The sequence below is a fragment of the Siphateles boraxobius genome, unplaced genomic scaffold (genome assembly GCF_051911475.1).
Source record: "Siphateles boraxobius isolate OS27281-9 unplaced genomic scaffold, OSU_SipBor_1 7, whole genome shotgun sequence".
NCBI lineage: Eukaryota > Metazoa > Chordata > Actinopteri > Cypriniformes > Leuciscidae > Siphateles > Siphateles boraxobius.
Window position 1 is genome coordinate 18496778 of NW_027509197.1, and position 23701 is coordinate 18520478.

A 23701-nucleotide genomic window follows, 5' to 3' on the forward strand; every position below is an offset into this window, starting at 1 on the left:
CTGAGGGGGCGATAAGATGAATAATTATATGGAATTTTACAAATCCTCTCTGCTCACATGCTGTCACATCTTAACTATGGATCTGCTACCATAATGTATAATCAATATACAAAATAATAGATAAATAATTTCAATAAAAAACGTATCAGACTCAAATAGCAATAACAACACTATGTTATGCTATTAAATCAAACAAACAAACACGCAAACACACACACACACACACACACACGCACACACACACACACATGCACGCACGCACACACACACACACACACACATGCACGCACGCATGCACGCACACACACACATACACACACACACACACACACACACACACACACACACACACACACACACACACACACACACACACACACACACACACACACAAGATATATGGGGAATGGAGAAAGCTTATAGTTTGTGATGCAAACATGGATACTTGTATGACAAGTATGCTACTAAAAAAAAAAAATTGGAACACAAGTTTGAAACCTAATTTAAAAGATTAAATCAGATGCCGTTTCAAAGAGAACTCTGAGGTGGGGTTTAAATATTTTCACTGCCCCTTCCCAACCCCACAGTTAATTGGACATGTGATAAACACAGCAGTTTGATTTTCTGCCTGATACTGGTCAGCTCCAATCCAACTGGACTTACTACATGCTGCTGAGTCAAGTTCAGGTAATTTATATATATATATATATATATATATATATATTAGTTGTTATCAGGCTATATAAAGACACAATCGGTATAAAGGAGTAAAATGATTACAATTATTTAGTAATTTGTATAGTTTTGATGATTTTGCAACATTCCTCTAAATCCTTAAGAGTCTTGAAGCAAAGCTTGCCATAGCTATGTATCAGGTAGTCTTCTTCTGTTATATATGAAGGAAATACCATGCTTAGAGGGCTGCAGCATTATTTATTATTGCTTAACAATAAACTAGTTTTCCGTTGTATAAAGACCTTAAGGGTCAGCGCTAGGATATAAGAGCTTAAGCGCAGATGTTCAGTGTAATGGCAGATACAGTGTGAGCCAATTCCAATAAATAAAATACTATAATTTTAGTTTGTACAATGTTACAAAATTATTCTACATCACCTCTAATTTTTTTTTAATCATGTTAATTATTTCCCTAAAAATTATGAAATGCAATGGACTGGATAATAATATATTTTTCCACAATATGTGAGTTTGAAACTGTGCTTTTTTACGCAAAATGTCAACAACCCCAACCCTTTCCTTTAGCAGAATGGCAAATCAGGTGAAAAGACTCCTTGTTGCTTTAATGTCATGAACTATTTAGGAAAGAACTTGAAAACAGTATAACTTACAGAGCACTGCTGATTAGTTGCCCTTTTTGAAGTTGAGAAGGAATTAATGCTTCTTTGAATAAAAATAATTTAACTGAGTGTCATTCAACTCATCATTGTCAAGGGTAATTATGTCATTGGATTTAAAAATCATTTTTAGCTGCTCGTGAACAGCTAGTCACATGGCGATTCAAGTGTTTAAAGGAAGGGCAAATTAAATTACTGATTCTAATAGGCTGATTTGTTTATACCATTAAAAAAATTGATGTTGTTTTCTTTTAGGAGAACTAAAAACATCCCTTTATCTGCAAATAGACAATGTCTGACACTTTTTTACCCACAATCCACGCATTAGTCTTAAAGGTTAAGCAGCCAAAAAAAACCCCAAAAAACAAATTCTAAGGTTTAGAGATAGGGATTAATATATATATATATATATATATATATATATATATATATATATATATATATATATATATATATATATATATATATATATATATATATATATATTTAAATAAACCAAAAATAAAAAAACTGTCTGATAAAAAAAAATAAAAAAATATTAAAACCGATATTACATTTTTAAAGTTTTCAACATTTTAAGAGATTTTTACATTTTAAAGTAGAAATTATTTTAGGCAGTAGATTCAGCCCAAGTATGAATGGATGACAGTCTAATGACAGAATGAAAAATGCAACATAACTATTTCGTTACCAAATAAGCTCACTCCCAAATATTGTTGTATAATAAACCTTTGAAGAGGCAATTTATTCTTAAGCAAATTATCTTAAATAAACCGTTCAACCTGTGAGAAGTAAATTACGTGTTTAAACAAGCTGGGTGCTAGCATGCAATTAATGAGGCCGAATATTTGTTCTGTCTCTGAAAACTACTCTACACGTTTGGTAACAAAGTGGCACTGTGGTTTAGTTCTCTGGCTTCCTCATTCTACCAGATGAGATTCAAGATGATGCCCAGCACCAGCAATGGGAAGAGTTTGGATCTCTCCAGGCTGACAGATGACGAAGCCAAGCATGTTTGGCAGGTTATCCAGAGAGACTTCCACCTGCGACAGAAAGAAGAGGACAGACTAGGGTGAGACACCCATAATCACATTTATATGGAAAAAGTCAACCAACTGTAAATCATTTTTTACCATGCAGCATGCTGTTCATTATCTTGGACATTAAGAAACAGAATCATTGATCTCACCTTCAGATATTCATTGATGGTTTTGTCTGAATATCCCATCATTGGACCCATCTGAATGACTGCTTACTCATATTGTGGATCTGGTAAACCTTAAGTGGTTTGATGGTTTTTGCTTACTAAGGGTCTTCTGCAGTCTGTTCATCTGGGATTTATAATTTAACTGAATCTGTGGGATGTCTGTCATTAATTTATTTCTGCTTGAAAATTATCTCAGGAACAGTTCCATAGCACTTAGCCTTATGTGAACCCATTTAAAATAAATCTGAAATCATTTACAACGGATAACTTATTATGAAGACAATATCTTTAAAGGGATAGTTCACCCAAAAATGAAAATTCTGTCAGCATTTACTCACCCTCATGTTGTTCCAACCCCGTAAGACCTTCGTTCATCTTCGAAACACGAATTAAGATATTTTTGATGAAATCTGAGAGCTGGATCACTCCTCCATACTAGTCCATAGAATTCTTCAGGGATTGAAACTTGCCGGCCTCGAAAAGTTATTAAAAACATCGTTATAATAGTCCAAGTGACTACAGTGGCTCACTCTTAAATTTATCAAGCGACGAGAATACTTTTTGTGCGCAAAAACAAACATAAATAACGACTTCATTTCAACTATTCATTTCCTTCTCTTTGGGCCTCTAGTCAGTTAAACTACTGTAATTGCGTAGAGCTACGTCACACGTAGGCTCACTATTGGCCGACGCTGGTCCTGTGTGTGATGCGTGTGACATACAACAACAGAAGCGGACGCTATTACACTAGTGAACTGACTAGAGGCCCATAGAGAAGGAAATGAATAGTTGAAATAAATTTGTTATTTTTGTTTGTTTTTGCGCACAAAAAGTATTCTCGTCGTTCGAGTATGCAGTTTCAGTGGCAATGGTTCCGTATGGCATACCACCTACCGCAAAACACAATATCTGCCCAACCACCCGTCATTCACGCAAAATACACAGGAACGTAATAACTGTAATTACTATCCAACCTATACAAATAAACCAACAGACTCTTCAAGTTTTTCAATAATTATTAGAAACCGTAGAGTGGCGGCCTGTACACAGCCAGACATAATCTTTCCGTCTCAACCACAGCCAGTTGCTGCTCCTCTCCGCTGCTTGAGATAAGTTCTTTACTGTGCGACGCAACTCTTTGTCACTGAATCCGACGTCTCTGAGGAACCGGGTTGTGGAGTGTGCCACAAATCCTCGACAACCCACTTCCACTGGATAAACCCGGACTCTCCATCCTCGCTGTTCTGCTTCAGTGGCCAGCTGAGCATACCGCAGTTTTTTCCTCTCATATGCCTCATCTACAGAATCCTCCCATGGCACTGTTAACTCTATCAGTTTAACAATGCGTGCTGATCCAGACCACAAAACAATATCTGGTTGGAGGTTAGTGGTGGCAATCTCAGATGGAAAAATAAGCCATTGATCAAGACCAGCCAGCATTTTCCCGTCCCTAGCAGCTTACAGTTGTCCTGGGCGAGAATTGGTGTTAGCACCTTTTCTTGGTTGTTGCTCGCCTGGGCGGAGGAATATTGTCTTCTGCGTGTAATGTTTTGCTAGAACAGGCGGCAACTTATTGGTCATACTACGCTTGCCTTCCAATGCTAAAGCCAAACATCGCAACACTTGGTCATGGGGCCAAGCAAACTGACCCTGGCTAAGAGCCACCTTACATCCTGTCAAAATGTGCCTTAATGTGGCAGTTGATGAACACAAAGGACAAGAGGGATCCTCTCCTACCCAAAGGTTTAGGTTCTGCGGTGATGAGAGAACATCATATGTTGACCTTATAAGGAAGCTGATCCTACTCTCTTCCATTGACCAAAGGTCTTGCCAGCCCATTTTGCGTTGTTCCACACTCTCCTATCTCATCCACTCTCCCTGCTTGGCCTGGGAAATGGCCTTTATACATCTCATCCTCTCCTCCTGCTTTCGCACCTCGTTGACTACCAGCTTCCTCCTTTGAGCTGGGCCTGCCTTGTGCCATTTAGGTGGAGCTAAACTCAGCACAAAACCCCCTCTTCCATGCTGTACCAGTCCCACGATATCCCCAATTTGAAGGTCAGCCTTTGCCTCTACTACAGATTTCTTTGTTGACCACTTTCTACCAGTTTTTACCACAGGGGCTGCCTCCCTTACACATTTGTCGCGTGACTCTGCTAAAGTCATTTCCAGTCTGACCTTGGCACACTTAAACTCCTCGGTTAAAGCAGAGACTGGCAGCTGCAATACTCCTTTACTATAAAGTCCCACTCTGCTGAGGCAGCGTGGAACTCCCAACCATTTCCTGATGTATGAGCTTATTAACGCTTCCAGCTTATCCACTGTTGTCAAAGAAACCTCGTACACAGTTAGTGCCCATAGCAACCTTGGCAGTAGAACAAACTGAAAGCACCAGAGTTTCAGTTTGCCTGGTAGAGCACAGCTGTTTATGCTCTTCAACCCTTCCACTGCTTGTCATCTAACTTCTCCCACTCGAACTGTGTCCTTTAGATCCCCATCGTACCATCTCCCTAGACTCTTCACTGGCTTCTGAGAAACTGTTGTTATTGCCTCACCATTAATGAAGAATGTTTTATCTACTACCTTGCCTTTAATTATTGAGATGCTCCTTGATTTAGAGGGCTTAAATTGCATTCGTGCCCATTCAATATTATCTGTTAACTTCCCCAATAACCGATTAGTGCAGGCTACCGTTGTAGTCATGGTTGTCATGTCATCCATGTATTCTCTGATTGGTGGTAGTCGCATCCCAGAGGCCAAGCGCTCTCCTCCTACTACCTATTTTGATGCCCTAATGATTACTTCCATTGCCATGGTAAAAGCCAGTGGAGAAATGGTGCATCCTGCCATTATTCCAACCTCTAAGCATTGCCATGTAGTGCTGAATTCTGGAGTTGAGAAACTAAATTGCAAATCTCCAAAATAGGCTTTCACTAAATTTGTTATCGACATCGGTACCCTGAAAAAATCAAATGATGCCCAAAGAAGCTCATGTGGCACTGAACCATATGCATTGGTCAAATCCAGGAATGTCAAGTGGAGCTCCTTCCTCTCATTTTTAGCTGATTGAATTCGTTGCCAGATAACACTGATGTGTTCTAAGCATCCTGAGAATCCTGGAATGCCCGGTTTTTGAACTGAAGTGTCAATGAAGCCATTCTTTAATAGGTAGGTTGACAATCTCTGAGCAATAATGCTGAAGAAAATCTTGCCTTCGACGTTTAATAGTGATATAGGGCGAAACTGACTGATGCTTGTAGCATCTTTTTCTTTGGGTATAAAGACTCCCCCTGCTCGGCGCCATGCTCTAGGTACAACCTGCTTTTCCCAAGCCACTTTTATCAATTTCCACAGAATTCATAGAACTCCTGAAGCACTCTTGTACACTCTGTACGGAACTCCATTAGGCCCTGGAGATGATGAAGCCCTTGCCTTTCTCACAACCTGCTCTATCTCTTTCCACTTAGGTGCACAGATCTCCATTGGGTATTCTGGTGGATTGATAGGTGGGATGTCAGACGGAATTGATATAGGCTCATGCCTTTTTGCATCTGTATGCGTTTCCTCCAAATATCTCTCTAGCTCAACCCTAGATGCTTTTAAAGTGCCATTCTTCTCACTGTGAATAACTTCTTTACGAATTTGAATGGATCTTTATAGAAATTAGCCCTCGCACGCTCCTTCTTTTTGTAGCGTTTCCGTAGGCGCTCAGCTCTGCGTAATGTTGCAAGCTTATCTTTTATGGCCCTTTGTAAGAGATTGAGTCTCTCCTTCTGACTTTGTTCCGCTCTTTTCCATTGCTTCCTCAGCTGTCTCCTTTCTCTAACTAATCCTTCAATTTTCTGCTGCCGTCTAGACAATCCAGGAGTAGTTTGTACCTTTTCCTTCCTTTTTTCCACACCAAACCTCTCACTTCCATATGCGTAAATGATGTCCCCAAATCTATCCAGCTTCTTTTCAACTGTACCAGTTAATCTGTCCAATGCAAAGCATAGATCTGTGTTTAACGTGTCCCATGCAGTTTTCTCACAAGCTCTTGGCCATCTAACTCCAGGCCTATGCCCGTTGAGGTTCTTTTCTCTCTTATGCTGGTTAGTCTGACCGGGTTCACAAGAATCAATGTGTTCATCACTAACTGTGCAAACCCTCCTCTCCTCTATGAAAGGGGTGCTGATATCCTGCGAACTGTGGTTTGCTTCCTGTCGCTGGATTGCATTCGACTGACTTGACTGACTTCGTAAGAAGTACTGATCAATGCGAGGCCCTTTTCCCTTCTCCCTCAAGCATTTCATTTTCCCTTGATGAATCTTCAAACCCCTGACCGTTGTCGCCTTGCTCCAGCCACAGACATAAGCTTGGAGTTCAATGGCTTTGCTAACTGCAGAACCTGAACTAGTCTTTTGTGAAGTACTCTCCATACTCTTATCCGTTTCCATTCCAAAGTCGTTAACCATGTTGTCCACCATTGAGTCATCTTCAGCCCCTGCTCTCGCAGACTCTAGGGGTATTTTCCTCTTTAATTTTTTAGAAGCCTTGGGCGGGTGTTTCCAGCATCCTGTAAACACAGAGCTGGATACTGCCGACAAGGGTAACTAACCCTTACCAGCCCCATTGGGGTCTCTTTCCTCCTGTCAGCTGTCTCTCCAGGCTGTCACAAGGTCTTTCCATTGTTGCCAGCAGCACTATTCAGCGCAGTCACTGGACGTATCCAGATCTTCATGATTTCCATTACACGAAAGTAGGTGTTAAAACTTCATGCTGATTTGTACTCGGCTTTCGCCAAGATAATCACCAACTAAGACGTAGCTTTACAGTAACCTATGCTTCTCCATCCATTTACGCTTCTTTCCATCTGGTGACGTGAATCTCCTTCTGTCTGGTGTTAATAGCTGCAGTGTATTGCGCGTCAGCAAACACAACGGCTGCAACCACACTGCGGGCCCCCCATAACAACCCTCTGGATTGAGCGGAGTAGGGAACATCTCTAGGGTCTTCAAGTGGGCACCGTCCATCCTCAGTGTTTCGTCGACTAGCCCACGACACCTCAAGAGGGCTCGACAGTGACTCTGGCGTCCCAGAGTCACCCCCCTCCGTCCCACTCCGCCCAGCTTACTGACCTCTACTTCCCTCTTGCTGCTGAGACTTAACCACAATCTCACAATCTCTCTGCAACCCAACCATACGCGCCAACCCGTTTCACTAAGGCTGTCGAGCCCCACTGGTGCGTTAATATGCAGTTTCAGTGGCAACGGTTCCGTATGGCATACCACCTACCACAAAACACAATATCTGCCCAACCACCCGTCATTCACGCAATATACACAGGAACGTAATGACTGTAAATACTATACAACCTATACAAATAAACCAACAGTTGCTGCTGAGACCTAACCACAATCTCACAATCGCTCTGCAACCCAACCATACGCGCCAACCCGTTTGACTAAGGCTGTCGAGCCCCACTGGTGCGTTAATATTTTATAAATGTCTTTAATAACTTTTCGAGGCCGGCAAGTTCAATCCCTGAAGAAGCCTATGGAGGAGTATGGAGGAATGATCCACCTCTCAGATTTCATTAAAAATATCTTAATTCGTGTTCCGAAGAGGAACGAAGGTCTTACGGGGTTGGAACAACATGAGGGTTAGTAAATACTTTCATTTTTGGGTGAACTAATCCTTTAAGTACTGTAGGTTACTTTACCATTGATACTTTTTGAAAGAACCTTCAAACCACCAAAAACATGTCTATTGGTGCAATGCCATTATGTTTGTGTAATGTTGACAACAGAGAAGGATATGAGTACACTTCATCTATTCTGGAAGATCAACTGCTAGGCTTTAGCCTCTCATATTATTATTTTAATCTCTTTTAAGGAATGACTTAATGACTCAGCTAGCCAAGAAAAGGTATTGTGAATGCAGTAAGTCGTGGTTATATAACGTAATCCTATCTTGTGAGCCTTCTGTCTGGACCATAACCATCCGATTTTTTAATCCTTTTATAATAAGGTCACGGATATGATCCACAGGCACACTTACAGACATGTGGTACTTCTTGTTCACGCCACCTGCATGTCTGTCAAGTATTACATTTATAGGCAATGTTGAAGAAAAAAGCATGTAAAAAGACATTCCTGCGACAGGCATGATATTCATTCCTATGCAGTCTTTAATTTGTTGTGATGGTTTTACTTTATGTTGTTTGTTAAAAAAAACAGCAGAATTTTTAAGCTTTAGACTCCTCAGACACTTCATCAGGCTGAGCCCATGTATGTCTAAATTCCAGTCATTTTAAAAGAGGTAGGCCTAATAGGATTTGTCTCAGAATATTGAATAACATCACATGACTGACATTTTTCTCTCAATTCTCTAACAGTTGCAGGCAAAGGCTAGCTCAAAATAGTCCCATGGAGACTTTGTTGTAATGTGGTAATGATAAACAACCTTGGAAATAGGATGTGGTAATGCAATGTTACATTCACTTATGCATTGCAAACTTCAATTTCATTGAATGTTTAAGAAAAAAACAACAACAACAAAAACAAGTGCTAATCTAAGCAGATTCATTGTTTAAGGCAAATTAGAACTTTCATAATAATTATGTTGTTTGCTACTATGTTCCTGTTTCATGTTCAATATGGCTTAATTAGATCTAATTCACATATTTAAAACCAAGAACGCGGTTATAAAATAAGGAGAAATATGGGGTGAAATATGCATGCGGAAAAATATTATTGTAAAAAGATACACTTTTTTTGTTACAATTTTTGAAAATAGTTCTTCTCTAATCTTGTCTAGTTTCATGTGTCTTTTACGAATTGATTATGCTGTAATGTAAGATATTTGACTTACATGTGGACTTGTGCTGAAGTACTTTTAACTTTTGCCAAATAAAAGTTGAAAGAGCAACAGGCATAACCATGCAACATGTGGAGGAAAGCTCTTCGCTGGTTTCTTCTTAAGAAGAGCAGCTTTAGCAGAAATTACTTAAATATCCAATTTTTTTATGCTACACAGCTGTGATACAAAGATGTCATTGTGCTAGAAGGCCATCACTTTGGCCATAAAGCTTGAGAAACTGGCACATTAAGAATGCGGTTTTCAAAAGAAGATTAGAGACCATTGGATAGAATGTGGAGTCATTGAAATCGGATTTATAATCCAGTCTTGGTTTCTGAATTAAACTTTCAATATGTGTTGTTCTAAACATAGTAAGATTGGGATACCTTTGACAAGGAAAAAAAAGGATTTTTTCCTGAAGGTAGATTCAGAGTGGATTTTAAGAATAAAATGTTATAAAACATTAAAATTGTTCAAATATAACAACATTTGTATCATGTCTGTACACTTTTATATTTTGCACTTGATTTGTTATAAAGTGATAAAGTCGATAGACATTAGGTGACCTGTTATTCTTTCAGTGCAGTAAACTGCAATTTATTGTTACTGTGTGTTTACAAAGACAATCATCAGAGATGAACCATTAAAGTAGTTTCTAACAACTGCATCCCTTATTATTGCATGTATATTTGTTTGTTTGTATACTTGTTATGGGTCAGATGAGGGTCTGACTGTTAGGCATAATAATAAATTGAAAATGGAAGGGGATTTGGGTGAGCCATCCCATGTTGCTTTGAAAAACCGGCACAAGAGTTAAATGGTTTACCTAAACTATAATGGCCTACCGATATCCAGATCTGTATTATTCTAAAATTACACTTTGTAAGAATTGGACCTTTATCAGCTGAAACCCCACTTTGCCCATTTACAAACTAAAAATCTGTATTTGATTCCAAGCTAAATTTTCCATGTGGTGCTGAATTTACAGTGCCATTGTTAAATATTTATGGTAGGGGTAGAGTGGGGGAAAATGCCTCCCTGGAGTAAAACGCCCCCCTCCTGTTTTTCCCCAAATAACCACTAGAGAGAATCAAGATACCTTTTTACTATTGCTATGCACTACGTTGACAACGGGGATATAAAAATCTCCATGGAGAAGCTGACACCAGAAACGTATTTGAAGAGAAGAGGATTACATGGAAAGTGCTATAATTTTCAGATATTAGTAAACAAGTGTTTAAGAGAATATTGTTCTGCAGAATATCACAGTGATGTGTGATAGATTATAAGTGAAGTCTGCAGTTTGAGAACATATGTTATTTATAAGGAATATAATTATATTTAAAAAAAATAAACAATTATTTAAAAAGTCATAGGTTTTGGGGTAAAACGCCACCTACGCTGAGGGGTAAAACGCCCCCAGGGGGCATAGTTTCTCTCTTTCATAATTACTACAATAACATATTCCTGTCTATCAAATCCTTTATTTTACACTTCAATGCAGTATAACTATGTGGTAATATCAAAGTATTTGAAAAAAACATGAAAAGATTACCTAAAGTGAGCATTAGCTAGCTAGCTTGGTGGATGCACTGATGAAAGGTGGTTAGGTGACCCAATGATAAAACATAGTGGCTTTTAATGCATGTAGGCTATTGAATATATTTCACTACATAAATATTCTAATTTATAAGTTTAATATTTATTTAGGGTTTTCAGTTTGTCTTGATGATAGTGGTTATCTACCCCATATAGGTGTAGAAATCTTAATTTTAAAATGTTAGAAATATGGCTATTTAGGACATTCCTGAAATAAATATGAATAGTTATACATGTTGTTGCATTGCTTGCTTTTTACTTTTAGAGATTAAAAACTATAGTCTGTGCATTTTGCTTTTGATCTATGAAGCAAATTTGGTTGGTAAGAAAGGGGGCATTTAACCCCACCGCTGGGGCAAAAAGCCCCCTTTGTACAAAAATATTTTCAGTCAAAATGCTAATTAATTATGAAGGTTGAGCAATTTTAATGTTTGGTGAATAACTCCTGCCATAGTCAGTCAAAACTGGGATGGCAATTCTAGTCACATTTATGTTTTGTTTCACAGTAATGTCACATTTTCCTTAAGGGGGGCGTTTTCCCCCACTCTACCTACTGATTGAATATTTTTAGACGACATGAATATTTAACAAAAAAGTTCTGTTATGACTTTCAATTAGCCTACTGATTATAACAAGGATTTTTTCGATACTTACGATCTTTTCATTTTTCCCCTCTGACCTGAACTGATTTAGAGACTGATTGATTGATCTCGTTAAATTCCTAACAAGTTTGCTAACTCCCAAACCGTTTCGGAGTCCAGTAGCGTGCACCTGTGTGACGCCATCAAACGGTAGCCTACCGCCAGAACACATTCACCCAGCAGAATTTTGAATCGCCGACAGGTCCAGATATGTAGGCTAGCATGCGATTCTCTCAGATCGCGTCTTTGATTTCACTCACGTGAACGAGAGCACCGATTTGCCTTTCGTGCTTTTGTCGGCGATCTCACAAAACTTGTTGGCGAGCGAAAATCGGGCCTATTTATCGTTAAGTGTGAACTCGGCAAAATAAATATGCTTTGGCCACAAACGATAGGATACAATGAACGAATTTACGAAACTAAAAAGTTATTTTTAAATAGGCCTAATCGGCAGGACAGCTTTTATCAACACCTATTTCGTTCCGAAAATGTTTAATGACACCATGGCTTTTTTATTATTATTTATTTATTTATTTATTTATTTTTGCTGTAAACTTTTAGAATTAGTAGCTACAGTTGATCGTGCGCTACAATGGAGGAAGAGATCTGCTGTGCAGCGCTGACTGAATGCGTCCGCGTCGCGCTGATGCTGTGTCTAATGCCAGTGATATTCCAGCAGTTTTGTCAAACGATATTTCATATTTAATATAGCCTACGTAATTTTACTTCGTCGATTGCAGTCAGTTACGTTATGATTTGGACAAGAGACCACAACTCATACACACCACAATGAAAAGAATCATATAAGCATATGAATCTCTCTGTATGCAGGGAACTCAAGACCAAAATACTGAAAGAGGATACAAAGAGAGAGCTGCTGGAATATCAACCTAAACTCAGTGATTCCCTCTGCATCCGCTGTCTGCAGCCATTCAAATTCCTTGTCAACAGCAAGCGCCAGTGTCTGGATTGCAAGCTATTTGTCTGCAAGTCCTGCAGCCGTTTTAACAAGAAGGACCGCGGTTGGGTGTGTGATCCATGCCACATGTCCAGGTGAGCACCTGACAGACACATGCCTGTGCTTTTTGATTTGTATCCTTATATCAAAGGATCAACTCCCATATAGAACACAATCATTACGAATACGTAAGAAAAAAAACAACAACATTATGTAAATTGTCACATTCAATACAGTGGGACAATTTATTTAACTATTTTACATATGGTGAATTGGTCAAATTTTGGTGAATATGATCTCATTTGTTCTTTTTCATACAATCCTCCTATAACCCACCAACTGTTAGGTTTAGTGGTTGACCTTTATGCTCATGTTTGTTTTCTAAAAAATCGTACGTTTCAATACAAATTACGTCATACAAATTCATAGGAAAGCACCATCTCTTAAAATAGTTAGGCTATGTTTTCTTATGAGATTGATTGGATTGACTGAATAAATATTGTTTTTCTCCTTGTTCCTACAGAATCCTTAAGATTGGAACTCTGGAATGGTTCCATGAGAATGTACGTTCTCGCTTCAAGCGTTTTGGCAGTGCAAAGGTCATGAATTCACTTTTCAAGAGGCTGAACAGCGACCGTGCCTGCTCTCAAACTGACCTCAGAGGTAGCCTGTTTAAAGTCACTCCATGACACTCGAAATCATCCCATTATATTCTGACCCTAACAGTGGAATCATGCGCATCGAGCAATCTTGATCATCACATATGGTCTTAAATCTTTAGTTTAATGAACAAGAATTTGCTAATTTTTGTATACTTATATATGCTAGGGTTCCGTTTTTGTTTCACAGAGCTTGGACTATCCTGAGCTTATATATAGAGTTTCCATAAACATCCGTAAAACCCCAAATTTGTGGTCCATGACACAAAGATGGTCCCATATGGTTAAACCAAGTAAAAAGAAAAAAGGTGGTTTTCCAATACCAATACATAGTAGAGATAATCACTCCCAAAAAAGTCAAATTAAATGAAAAATGGTCATGCAACCTCCATTAGACCACTTAAGATGGATTGACCCGCAACTTTATCCTCTCTTTGTAAATTGCATCAGGACCCTGTTCCAACCACCCAGGTTAGCATCCTGTATTCTATGTATTTCTACTGATTGAATTCTAATAGAAAAACTTTTAGTTTAGAAAGTCAATTAGTTTATTACAAAATGAGATATGATTCTTACTAATAACAGATTGTGTCATCTGTTAATGGAAAACAATTTTTGAACCAATGTCTGACAGATGACTTACAGCAGGAACACTGAAGGCAGAGCTTATGAGTAGAGAGGCCCTCATAAGAGAGAGAGAGAGAGAGAGAGAGAGAGAGAGAGAGAGAGAGAGAGAGAGAGAGAGAGAGAGCTTATATATATATATATATATATATATATATATATATAGAGAGAGAGAGAGAGAGAGAGAGAGAATTGGCTAGGCCGAATCATCCATGTGATTTACTTTACATAGTCACATGTCTTTTTCTCAGTGCCTGGACTCGAGTGTCTCTCTTTTATCCAATTTTCAAGGTCTATCTGTCCTGAATAGAGAGCTCATCGAGAGAACATTGCTGTTTGGGTGAAATTAGTTTAACAATGTTCCATACAAATATGTTACAAAAAGATGTTCTAGTTACATAATGTACATAATATTTAAAGGGATACTGCACTTTTTTTGGGAAATAGTCTAATTTTACTACTCCCCCAGAGTTAAACTGTTGAGTTTTACCGTTTTTGAATCCATTCAGCCGATCTCCGGTACCACTTTTAGCATAGCTTAGCATACATCATTGAAATGGACAAGGCCATTAGCATTTCTCAACAAAAAAAATGACCAAAGTGTTTTGATATTTTTCCTATTTAAAACTTGACTCTTCTGTAGTTACATCGTGCACTAAGACCGACGGAAAATGTAAAGTTGCGATTTTCTAGGCTGATATGGCTAGGAACTATACTCTCATTCCTGCGTAATAATCACGAAACTTTACTGCCGTACCATGAGTACATGCAGGCGCAATGATATGACGCGAAATAGAAGATACGTTTTAAATAGGAAAAATATCTTTTTTTTGAGAAATGCTAATGGTCTTGGTCCACTTCAATGATGTATGCTAAGCTATGCTAAAAGTGGTACCGCCAGAACCGGAGATCAGCTGCATGGATTCAAAAACGGTAAAACTCAACAGTTTAACTCTGGGGGAGTTGTAAAATGAGCCTATATCCCAAAAAAGTGGAGTATCCCTTTAAGGGTGGATCACACTGGTGAATAAATTCCAACCAACACTTAACACTATACTTGCTATATAATTGAAATGTTGGGAAATGTAGGCTAAATGTTGTTCACAATACCCCAAAAAACAACAACGATGTTAACACACCGATCTAGCAATATCCCAGCAGCCATTGATATTTGGTGTTTGGTCACTAGTGTGGCAGTGTGAACTAGCGTAATTTGAAGCCACTATTTAATTCCGGTTTTGCTTTCTGTAACAAATCACAGCTCATTTTCTTTCACTTGTCTCTCTAACCCCCCATCACATAGAGCCCCGAGACGATGACACGCACAGCATGCCTGAAGTTCACAGTGAGTTTTAAAAAAAACATCTTCTTTCGTTGTGATATAAACATTATGAAGTTGAACGCTGATGTCATGCAATAATCTAAAGTAATCAGTGAATGTCTTTCATCTGTCCAAACAATACAGGAGCCATCTGGTCTCCCATTATCTTTGATTTAATAAGACCGGGAACATGGAGAAAAAAAAAATTGTGTGGAAGAAAAACACCTTACATAGCTATGAAAAGAACTGAACACAGAAGCACTGGCTCTTTTACAGGGATTAACAATATTTTCTGCAGTCCAGGACCAGCCAGTAGTTCAGATTTGCACATTCCCTGTGAATATTTTCTCTTGTGCAACCACACAAAAAATATGCTTTTTAACAAGATAGTCTTATATTTATCAGGGGGATTTTTTATTTATTTTTCATTAAATGTCACATTTTCTTGAACAGAAAGTAAAATATACATATACTAAACATTTTTTAAATAAATGCATTATGTGCATTATGAGCCCATGACTATAGCTATATGACATTTAAAAAAAAAAAATTAATTTCAGGAAACATGCAATAGGATTAGAATATTTATTTATAATTTACAACCCATTCTCAATGATGCATCTAGGATTTACTTCATCATTCTCAGTAATATAGGTAAATCTCATCAGTGTTATCCAGCAATATAACAGTACCTGAAAACATATTAAATAATTCCGTAATTATTCTTTATTAGAGGGTAATTCTCTATCTGACAACTTATATATTTGGAGCTAAAGAGAAAACTATTTAAGAAATAATTTTTAATTTTTATTATAACAAATCACAGAGAAAGTGTTTAAACCCTAAACAAAATGAAAAACATAAGTTTGAATATATTAGTTAAAATGTTTTTTTCAACATTAAGACTTGTTAATCACTACAGTGTTTCTTGTCTGATATCAAAGGATTCATATTTGTTACTCTTGACATCCACATAGCTGGCTCTCTATTTAACCAGGAAGATGAGCAATCTGAGAAGGCTGACAGACGCCACTTCAGCATGGTACTGTACCATCCCTTAAACATTAGAAACTGATGTTATTAGAGTACAGGGAAAACCAGAGGCAGGACCAGTCCGCATTATAGCGTGTTAGCAGTTCTGTCAGTTAAACAGTAGTGCAAGATCGCCCTCTGCTGCTCAAATCTCATTTTAGTTTTAACGGGTTAAAGGAGTAGTTCACTTTTTAAAAAACTTTTGCTGATAATTTACTCACCCCCTATGTCATCCAAGATGTCCATGTCTTTCTTTCTTCAGTCGAAAAGAAATTAAGGTTTTTGATGAAAACATTCTAGGATTTGACAGTGACAGTTTCAGTGCAGCTTCAAATGGCTTTAAACGACACCAGACGATGCATAAGGGTCTTATCTTGCGAAACGATCGGTCATTTCAAAAATAAATAAAGTTTAAGTTTTATAAGCACAAATGCTCGCCTTGCTCTGTTTCGTGATGCACGTTCGTGACTCTCCTGTTCGAAATCTTTTTTCGAGTTATTTAGTTCTTTCAACGACCCTTATGCATCGTCTGGTGTCGTTTAAAGCCATTTGAACCTGCACTGAAACTGTCATTTGGACCTTGGACTGTTTGGTACCCAATGAAGTCCATTATATGGAGAAAAATCCTAGAAAGTTTTCATCAAAAACCTTAATTTCTTTCCGACTGAGGAAAGAAAGACATCTTGGATGACATGTGGGTGAGTAAATTATCAGCAAAAGCTTTTTAAAAAGTGAACTACTCCTTTAATTTAGTTTTGAATTTGAATATGGCCTGAATTTTCCCTTGTTCTCATTATGATTTTGACTCCTCACATTGTCATCTGGAGGTGGTTTTGTAATTCTACAGACAGAAAGCCAGTTTGAAGGCCATGCTCAATCCTTGTCTAAATCTGTTTATCTTAATCTCTTTTAGTTTTATGGGCCTTTTGAGAGTAGACCGGAAAGTAAAGAGAGAACAGAATTTGTGCATGACGCAGGCCAGGGGCCTCATTTATAACCGTTGCATACGCTCAAAGCAGGCCCTGAAAGATACGTACGCTACTTCCGACGCATAAGTTGTGATTTATAAAAACAAACTTGACGGGAAGATTTGCGCACCTGCACGCAAACTCTGACCCATGCGTACGAATGTTTTGGAGATGGAGCAGTTTGGCGACACCGATGGTGAAGTGGAGTTATGCCTTTTTGGTCACTTTTAGACAGAAAATCTAAAGACAATTATACATATACAGAAAGATAATACAAATATAATTTCACTCACCAAGCCTGAAGCAAACATCCATCCTTTCTTAAATGTCCGCGCCAGCGAGTGCGTTGGACCGTTTAGTGAAACTGACACAGCCTATCTAAAACCGTAAATCTTCATTATAAGTCCTAATCATAAATACAGTGCTTGTTCACAATAACAGTTTAAATAAATAAAAGAATGATTCAAACTATGTTTTACTTCTGATACAAACATTTAGATTAAATATGCCAATCTCATTAATGGTGTTAAACACTTAAACTACATGAAATCATTACTGAGAAGTTACATTATTTGTATATTCAATAAATATAAATATTTGTTGTGAATGCAATGCTTTTGAACACTTTTCCTCTGGCATGCTATGTTTTAATGTTTTAACTACAGAGATTAATTGCTTATCATGATAATAGCAGATTGTCTGAGAAAATAATTTTGTGCAAATAATGCACAACAAGGTCTGTCTTTTCCATTAAAAATATAAATTAATTAAAAGTACTATTTTGCCAGTGGAAAAGATTGAGAAACCCTTTATCTGAAATGTATTTTACACTATTTGATTTATTTATTCAAAAACAAGGCAAGGTTAGGCTATTAAATATTTTTTTTTATTAATGACATCCGTATTTCATATTTCCGTAATGTCTGGTACCGTTAAACATGTTATCACGTGGATGAATAATCATATGCAAATGATACGCAGATGAGGATATGCATAGTAAAACTAGGCGTTGTAAGCTCAATATATGGTTGTTTCGGGGAGGAGACGCATGTGCGCACAATCTTCTGCTAACTGGCATTTATAAAGTGAATTCTGTGCAGATTCTGGTGTACGCACGGTTTTATAAGTCTGAATATTTTTTTGCGTACGACATTTTTGGTTTTCGGGCGCACGTACACTTTTAGTAAGGATCCTACGCACAGTTTTATAAATGAGGCCCCAGATCTGAACCTGCATGAGCACATTCACTACCCACTCTGCCCTCTGCCAGACAGTGAAACCTTTTGTATAACCCTTCTGTACTAATCTTAGTACAGCTATTGCTTATAGAGATTCTGTAGATCTGCCTGTGTTTACGATAGATAGATAGATAGATAGATAGATAGATAGATAGATAGATAGATATTGGAACTACACAATTACTGTTTTTATGGTTGTTTAAACCAAAAACAAACCATTTTTTTCTCCCTTAAGATGAGAAAAGGCAGACGTCTACTTCCTGTTGATCCTCTTGAATTTAATATTGGCTTTGATAACTCCACTTATTCCCAGCCTCCCATACTTCTGGTTCGTATGTTCTGTTCTTGCACATCTGATGTCAGAAATAAGCAAATATTGTGAACATATAATACAGCAAACAAAGAAACATTACCACACTCTATTGCCACAACAAGAACCTTAAATAGCAGTGCCAGCTGCTTTGAATTTTTATGAAAAATACATTAGATCGGCAAATAAAGAATAAATGGTTAGCAGTGTTTTGGTAAAGTGCACCTGCTGAGCATTTTCTGACTGTTAACAGTGATAAGACTGTGTTTAAATCTTGATTGTTTCCTCACTGAAGCAAATCATCACAAAATTAGTCAAGCCAAGGTTAAAAAGACAGCATCAGGGTTTGTTTCCTTTTTATTTCAGTACAGACTCTTACTGAATTGGTATACTAGACAGTATTTAGTTAAAATAATACATTTTATTTAATTTGGTAAAATATGTTAACATTTTTAAGCACATGATTTCAGGTCAGGTCAGGTCAGTGCTATATGTGACCATATCCTTTTTAATATTTTTATTATTATTTAATCATTTATTATCATCATTTTTTTATTCATTTCTAAAGTATTCAGGTAGCCAAGAGAAAGTAACCCAGAAGGACTCCGGAAATGAAGACAACTGGTCCACAACCTTTAAGCAGATCCTGGAGAATGGAACTCATGGCAGAGGTGATGAGATGAAGGAGATATTGCGGATGAGCCAGAGAAGTCTGGACAAACCCTCTCATTTTGGTAAGATGTGCTGTCCGTTTCAATTTCCCTTACAGATTTCTGAGGATTTACATTTTTCCAAGACTTTGTAGAGGTGAATGGGTTTCCCCTTCGGCCATCCAATGTTGTTTTTCCTACTGTCAGTGAGGTTTAGGCTACTTTGTGCTGGGAATATAAACCCAAGACACTATAAACGTAATACTAAATTTTAAAAACAAACAGAAAAATTTAGGAATTGAACAAACAGGACAAAATTCTTGCCTGGCCTGGTGGATAGACTCATAAATTCCTCTTTATTTAATTTCAGTATTTACATTGAAAAGAAAAAAAAACGTGAGAAGTGTTTTGTTTGCTCTTTGTAGATGACTGCACACCATTCCTAGAACAGAGGATGACAAAATCTCGTTCCCTCTCCAAGATGAGCCTCTCTTCAGCTGGCAGCGCTAACTATCACCTCCACCGTGAGCTTTCTTACAGCCTGGAAGACTCAGAGGATGATGATGAATCTGAGATGCATGTCATATACAGTCCTGCCCTACTTAGAGAGCCCTCACCAGATGAAGTTCATCCACAGGTAGTTAAAAAAAAAATTATGACGAACATTTTGGTAATGATCACCTGTCAAACTGATGTGACATTTGTTGACATGTGACACTTTTACATCTTTGTTCAAATGCAAAGCTATAGAGACTTAACATCCATTACACTATTATAACCTAATGTGGCTTCACAGCTTTCTTTTAAATGCAACACATACAGTAAACTTTGTATCTCTATGACACTAGATTTTTGAGCTCAACGAGCGTATGTCAGCAATCGAGACTCTTCTGAGCCGTTTGGAGCAGAAAATTACCCTGCCGGTAATTGGGGGATCAGCGGAACTGGTAAGTTTAAAGTAAATTTGCGCAACCAACAGGTTATTGTTTTAGGCTAATGAAGTGCCTTATGCTCACCAAGACTGCATTTGTTTGATCAAAACAATCAAAATTTTGACAATCAAAATCAAAACAAAAAATACAGTTAAAACAGTAATATTGTAATATTACAAATAACTGTTTTATATTTTATTTTATTCTCAGCATCCATTACTCCACAGCATCCATTACTCCATTTGTCACATGATCCTTCAGAAATCATTTTAATATGCTGCTTTGGTGCTCAATAAACATTTCTTATTATTATCAATGTTGAAAACCGTTGTACAGCTTAATATTTTTTGTAGAAACAGTGATAGATTTTTTTCAGGATTCTTTGATTAAAAAGAACGTTCAATTCAATAATTTCAATTCATTCAATAATTTATTTGTAAGAATGTAAAAGTCTTGACTGTCACATTTGATCATCCTTGTTGAACTAAAGCATTAATTTCTTTAAAAATTCACCCTAAACTTTTGAATGGTGGTGTGCATTTATGCATTGCTATTTCAAAAAATGTAGTAGCATCCTTTATTGGTTTCACCCACAAAAGGATAAATGTCATCAACATTTCTGAATAAGTCCATGAAATATAACTTAGCATCTCTGATACACTTGTATCAAAAGCACCCTCCTGACTTTAAATCCTTATGTAGTTCTTCTGCTCTCCCTTTAGGTTGAGCAGAAAGAGGAGGATCTGTCTCCAGCTGACTTAGAGGAGCTTGAGCTCAGAAAAAAGCTTGATGAACTTACTGAAAATATAAGTGACAAAGGCCAATCGTCTGATGAGGAGGATGCAACGAAATCTCCCGAGGACTCTCCAAAGAAAGGGGCCCTTTACCATACTTCAGCTATGAGAAATGCCAGGCATGAGTGGCCTCTTGAGGTTGAGTGGGTAAGAGAATGAGAACTTGCAGCACTTATAGCCTGTTAAACATGGTGTGAATTTTTATTTATATTTCCTTACAAATGTTTTAGTTCAGCTATGCTCTGACTTGAACCCACTCTGCTGTTCTTAATAATTTTGATATGTTTCTAATTCTATACTCCAGAAACCAAAGCCGAATTTACATAAATACTTTAAAAAGCAGAAGCGAGTGAGTTCCTTTGAGTTTAGTAACACGACCAGCAGTGAACTGTCTCAACTAGAGGGTAAAGTCGCAATGGCAGTCGCCAGTGTCCAGAGCACTCAGAGCGGGGTACGCCACCCAGTCTAAACATCAAAATGCAAAAAAACTTCCCATATCTTGCCAAAGTTGTCAGTTAAAAGTTGCTTATTTCTTACTTAAAGGTTACAGACATTCAGAAAAGAATCGCTGCTTTGAGTGCTGCAGGGATGACCGTGGAGACTTCCCGTAGACGGGTATGTGGAGATCCAGCCTGCTCACAGTCACACATTCATGTTTAGATTTTCATGACCTTGGCAGTACATAAGCATGAAACTCTCACAGGAGTTCACAACTCTCATATATAATATATATAAAAAAATAAATTCTTTTTTTCTCTCTACACATTAGAGCAATAAATAGCAAGTTCAGAAAGAGGCTAAATATAGTTTTCTGTTCTTCCCTTTTTCATTCAGGCTCCTCAGCCATCAAGGATGTTGCATGAATTTCCAATTAGTAAGCATTTTCAATAACATGTAATCTGTCATTTACATGCATTTAACTCAATCATCTTTGTGTTGTATAAAATGCAAAGAGCTATGATTTATTTTCTCTTTTGCTACACTTGAAGGGATGGTTCATCCAAAAATGAAAATTGTCATTTACTCATCCTCAAGTTGTTACAAAGATGTATGAATTTCTTTATTCTACTGACCACAAAAGAAGAAGAATATGAAGAATATGGGTAACCAAACAGTTGATGGGCCCCATTGACTTATAGAATTTTTTTTTCAGACTATGGAAGTCAATGGGGCCCATCAACTGTTTGGTTACCCATATTCTTCAAAAGATCTTTTGTGTTCAGCAGAAGAAAGAAATTCATACAGCTTTGGAACAACTTGAGGGTGAGTAAATGATAGAATTTTCATTTTTGAGTGAACTATCCCTTTAAATATGTTGCAATTACATTAAATATCAAACCAAATGGCATTTATGGCACAGGCTTTTTAAGAAAAACATTTCACAAACTGTTTTTTGTCCAGTTTTAGATGTTAAGAAATAGACATTGTTTAAAATGAAAACAAATAAAGATGGCTATCACAATTCCTAGATACAAATTAATATTAGTTTTATTTCTTGATTCCTCATAATGTGTTCTGAACCACACAGTGATTTTAACGCATAAATTGATAGCAATCAGGTCCGCTGCTCAGTCTCTGGAACAAATCGACAACCCATCTCCTGTGGTCATGAAAGGGCCTTTGAAAAATCTTCTGTCTGGTTATAATGGGAGCTGGAATAAAATTAATTAAATTCCCTTTTTAGAAAGTCACTAAAATCTCTTTACTACTGGTCAGTTTTTAATCAAAATCCACTCAGGATTCTTGTAAGAGACATCATGAGGAAACATGTCTTGTGTACTAATAATGTTCTTTTTGCTTGCTCTGAAGGAGGCAGCAATGGAGCAAAATCTTTACGGAAGATGCTCACTATGTGAAGCAACTTCAGCAAGTTATCGTTCTTTACATGTTTTTAGTGGGCCGTGATAGAATACAAAATCACAGAACATAAAAACACTAACATATTTCATGTTAAATTCATATGTTAAATTTCATGTTAATAAAGTCAGCTGCAAGGGCTTGTGTGCTGAATCCTAGCTAAATAATATATAATTAATGCCTGCTTCAATCTTTCATTAGATGAGTGTCAGATTATTCAGATAAATGAGGCTCACCTTGTAGCATTTGTTGTTTCTTAGAATAGAAAATATAAATTATGCAAATAATAGATTTTTGCCTTTATTTAATAACTGCTGTCGTATTGATAACTCCGTATTTATAATATAGTCATTATTTAATATCTTAATTCAGATTTGTTTGTAGTTTCCTTTGGTATATTTCTGGAAATATTGTATTTGATATATTTTTAATATTACAAATGTTTGTATTTCTGCTCATTAAATATCTAAAACCATTTTCTTTTGTCACTTTGACCTCTGTCAGCGATGTATTAATGAATCGATAACATTGCCAAGCTCCATTCCAACATATGCTGGGTTATCCCCCAGTGTTCATATCCACATTACCACTGTCTTTGGCATATTTATTAGGGTGAGGATGATTTGTGTGTACATGTAAGCAGTATAGCCTTCACCCTCCCCCAGAGGTAGTATAAATTGGTGAATCAGGCTATCCAGGAGAAAATATCCTCAACCTCT

The 23701-nt window shown here is 37.3% G+C and overlaps 1 protein-coding gene across 4 annotated transcripts; it reads left to right on the forward strand.

Moving 5' to 3' along the window:
• The first annotated feature begins 583 nt into the window (after nt 1–583).
• mlphb (melanophilin b) lies at nt 584–23457 on the forward strand. Of its 4 annotated transcripts, XM_077216825.1 has the most exons (16): nt 584–687; nt 2285–2424; nt 12471–12692; nt 13121–13260; nt 15184–15225; nt 16179–16243; nt 18675–18767; nt 19318–19483; nt 19825–20036; nt 20248–20346; nt 21054–21272; nt 21430–21576; nt 21669–21740; nt 21960–21999; nt 22279–22388; nt 22935–23457. In XM_077216825.1, the coding sequence occupies exons 1-16, from the start codon at nt 667–669 to the stop codon at nt 23028–23030; spliced, it is 1884 nt and encodes a 627-aa protein (XP_077072940.1). In that variant the 5' UTR covers nt 584–666; the 3' UTR covers nt 23031–23457. The 4 variants fall into 4 exon arrangements, 2 of the variants coding, with proteins under 2 accessions (XP_077072940.1, XP_077072941.1); XR_013197195.1 differs by lacking the exon at nt 22935–23457 and having other exon boundaries at nt 21960–22228; nt 22289–22388; XR_013197196.1 differs by lacking the exon at nt 22935–23457 and having other exon boundaries at nt 21960–22140; nt 22289–22388.
• Nucleotides 23458–23701: the final 244 nt, after the last annotated feature.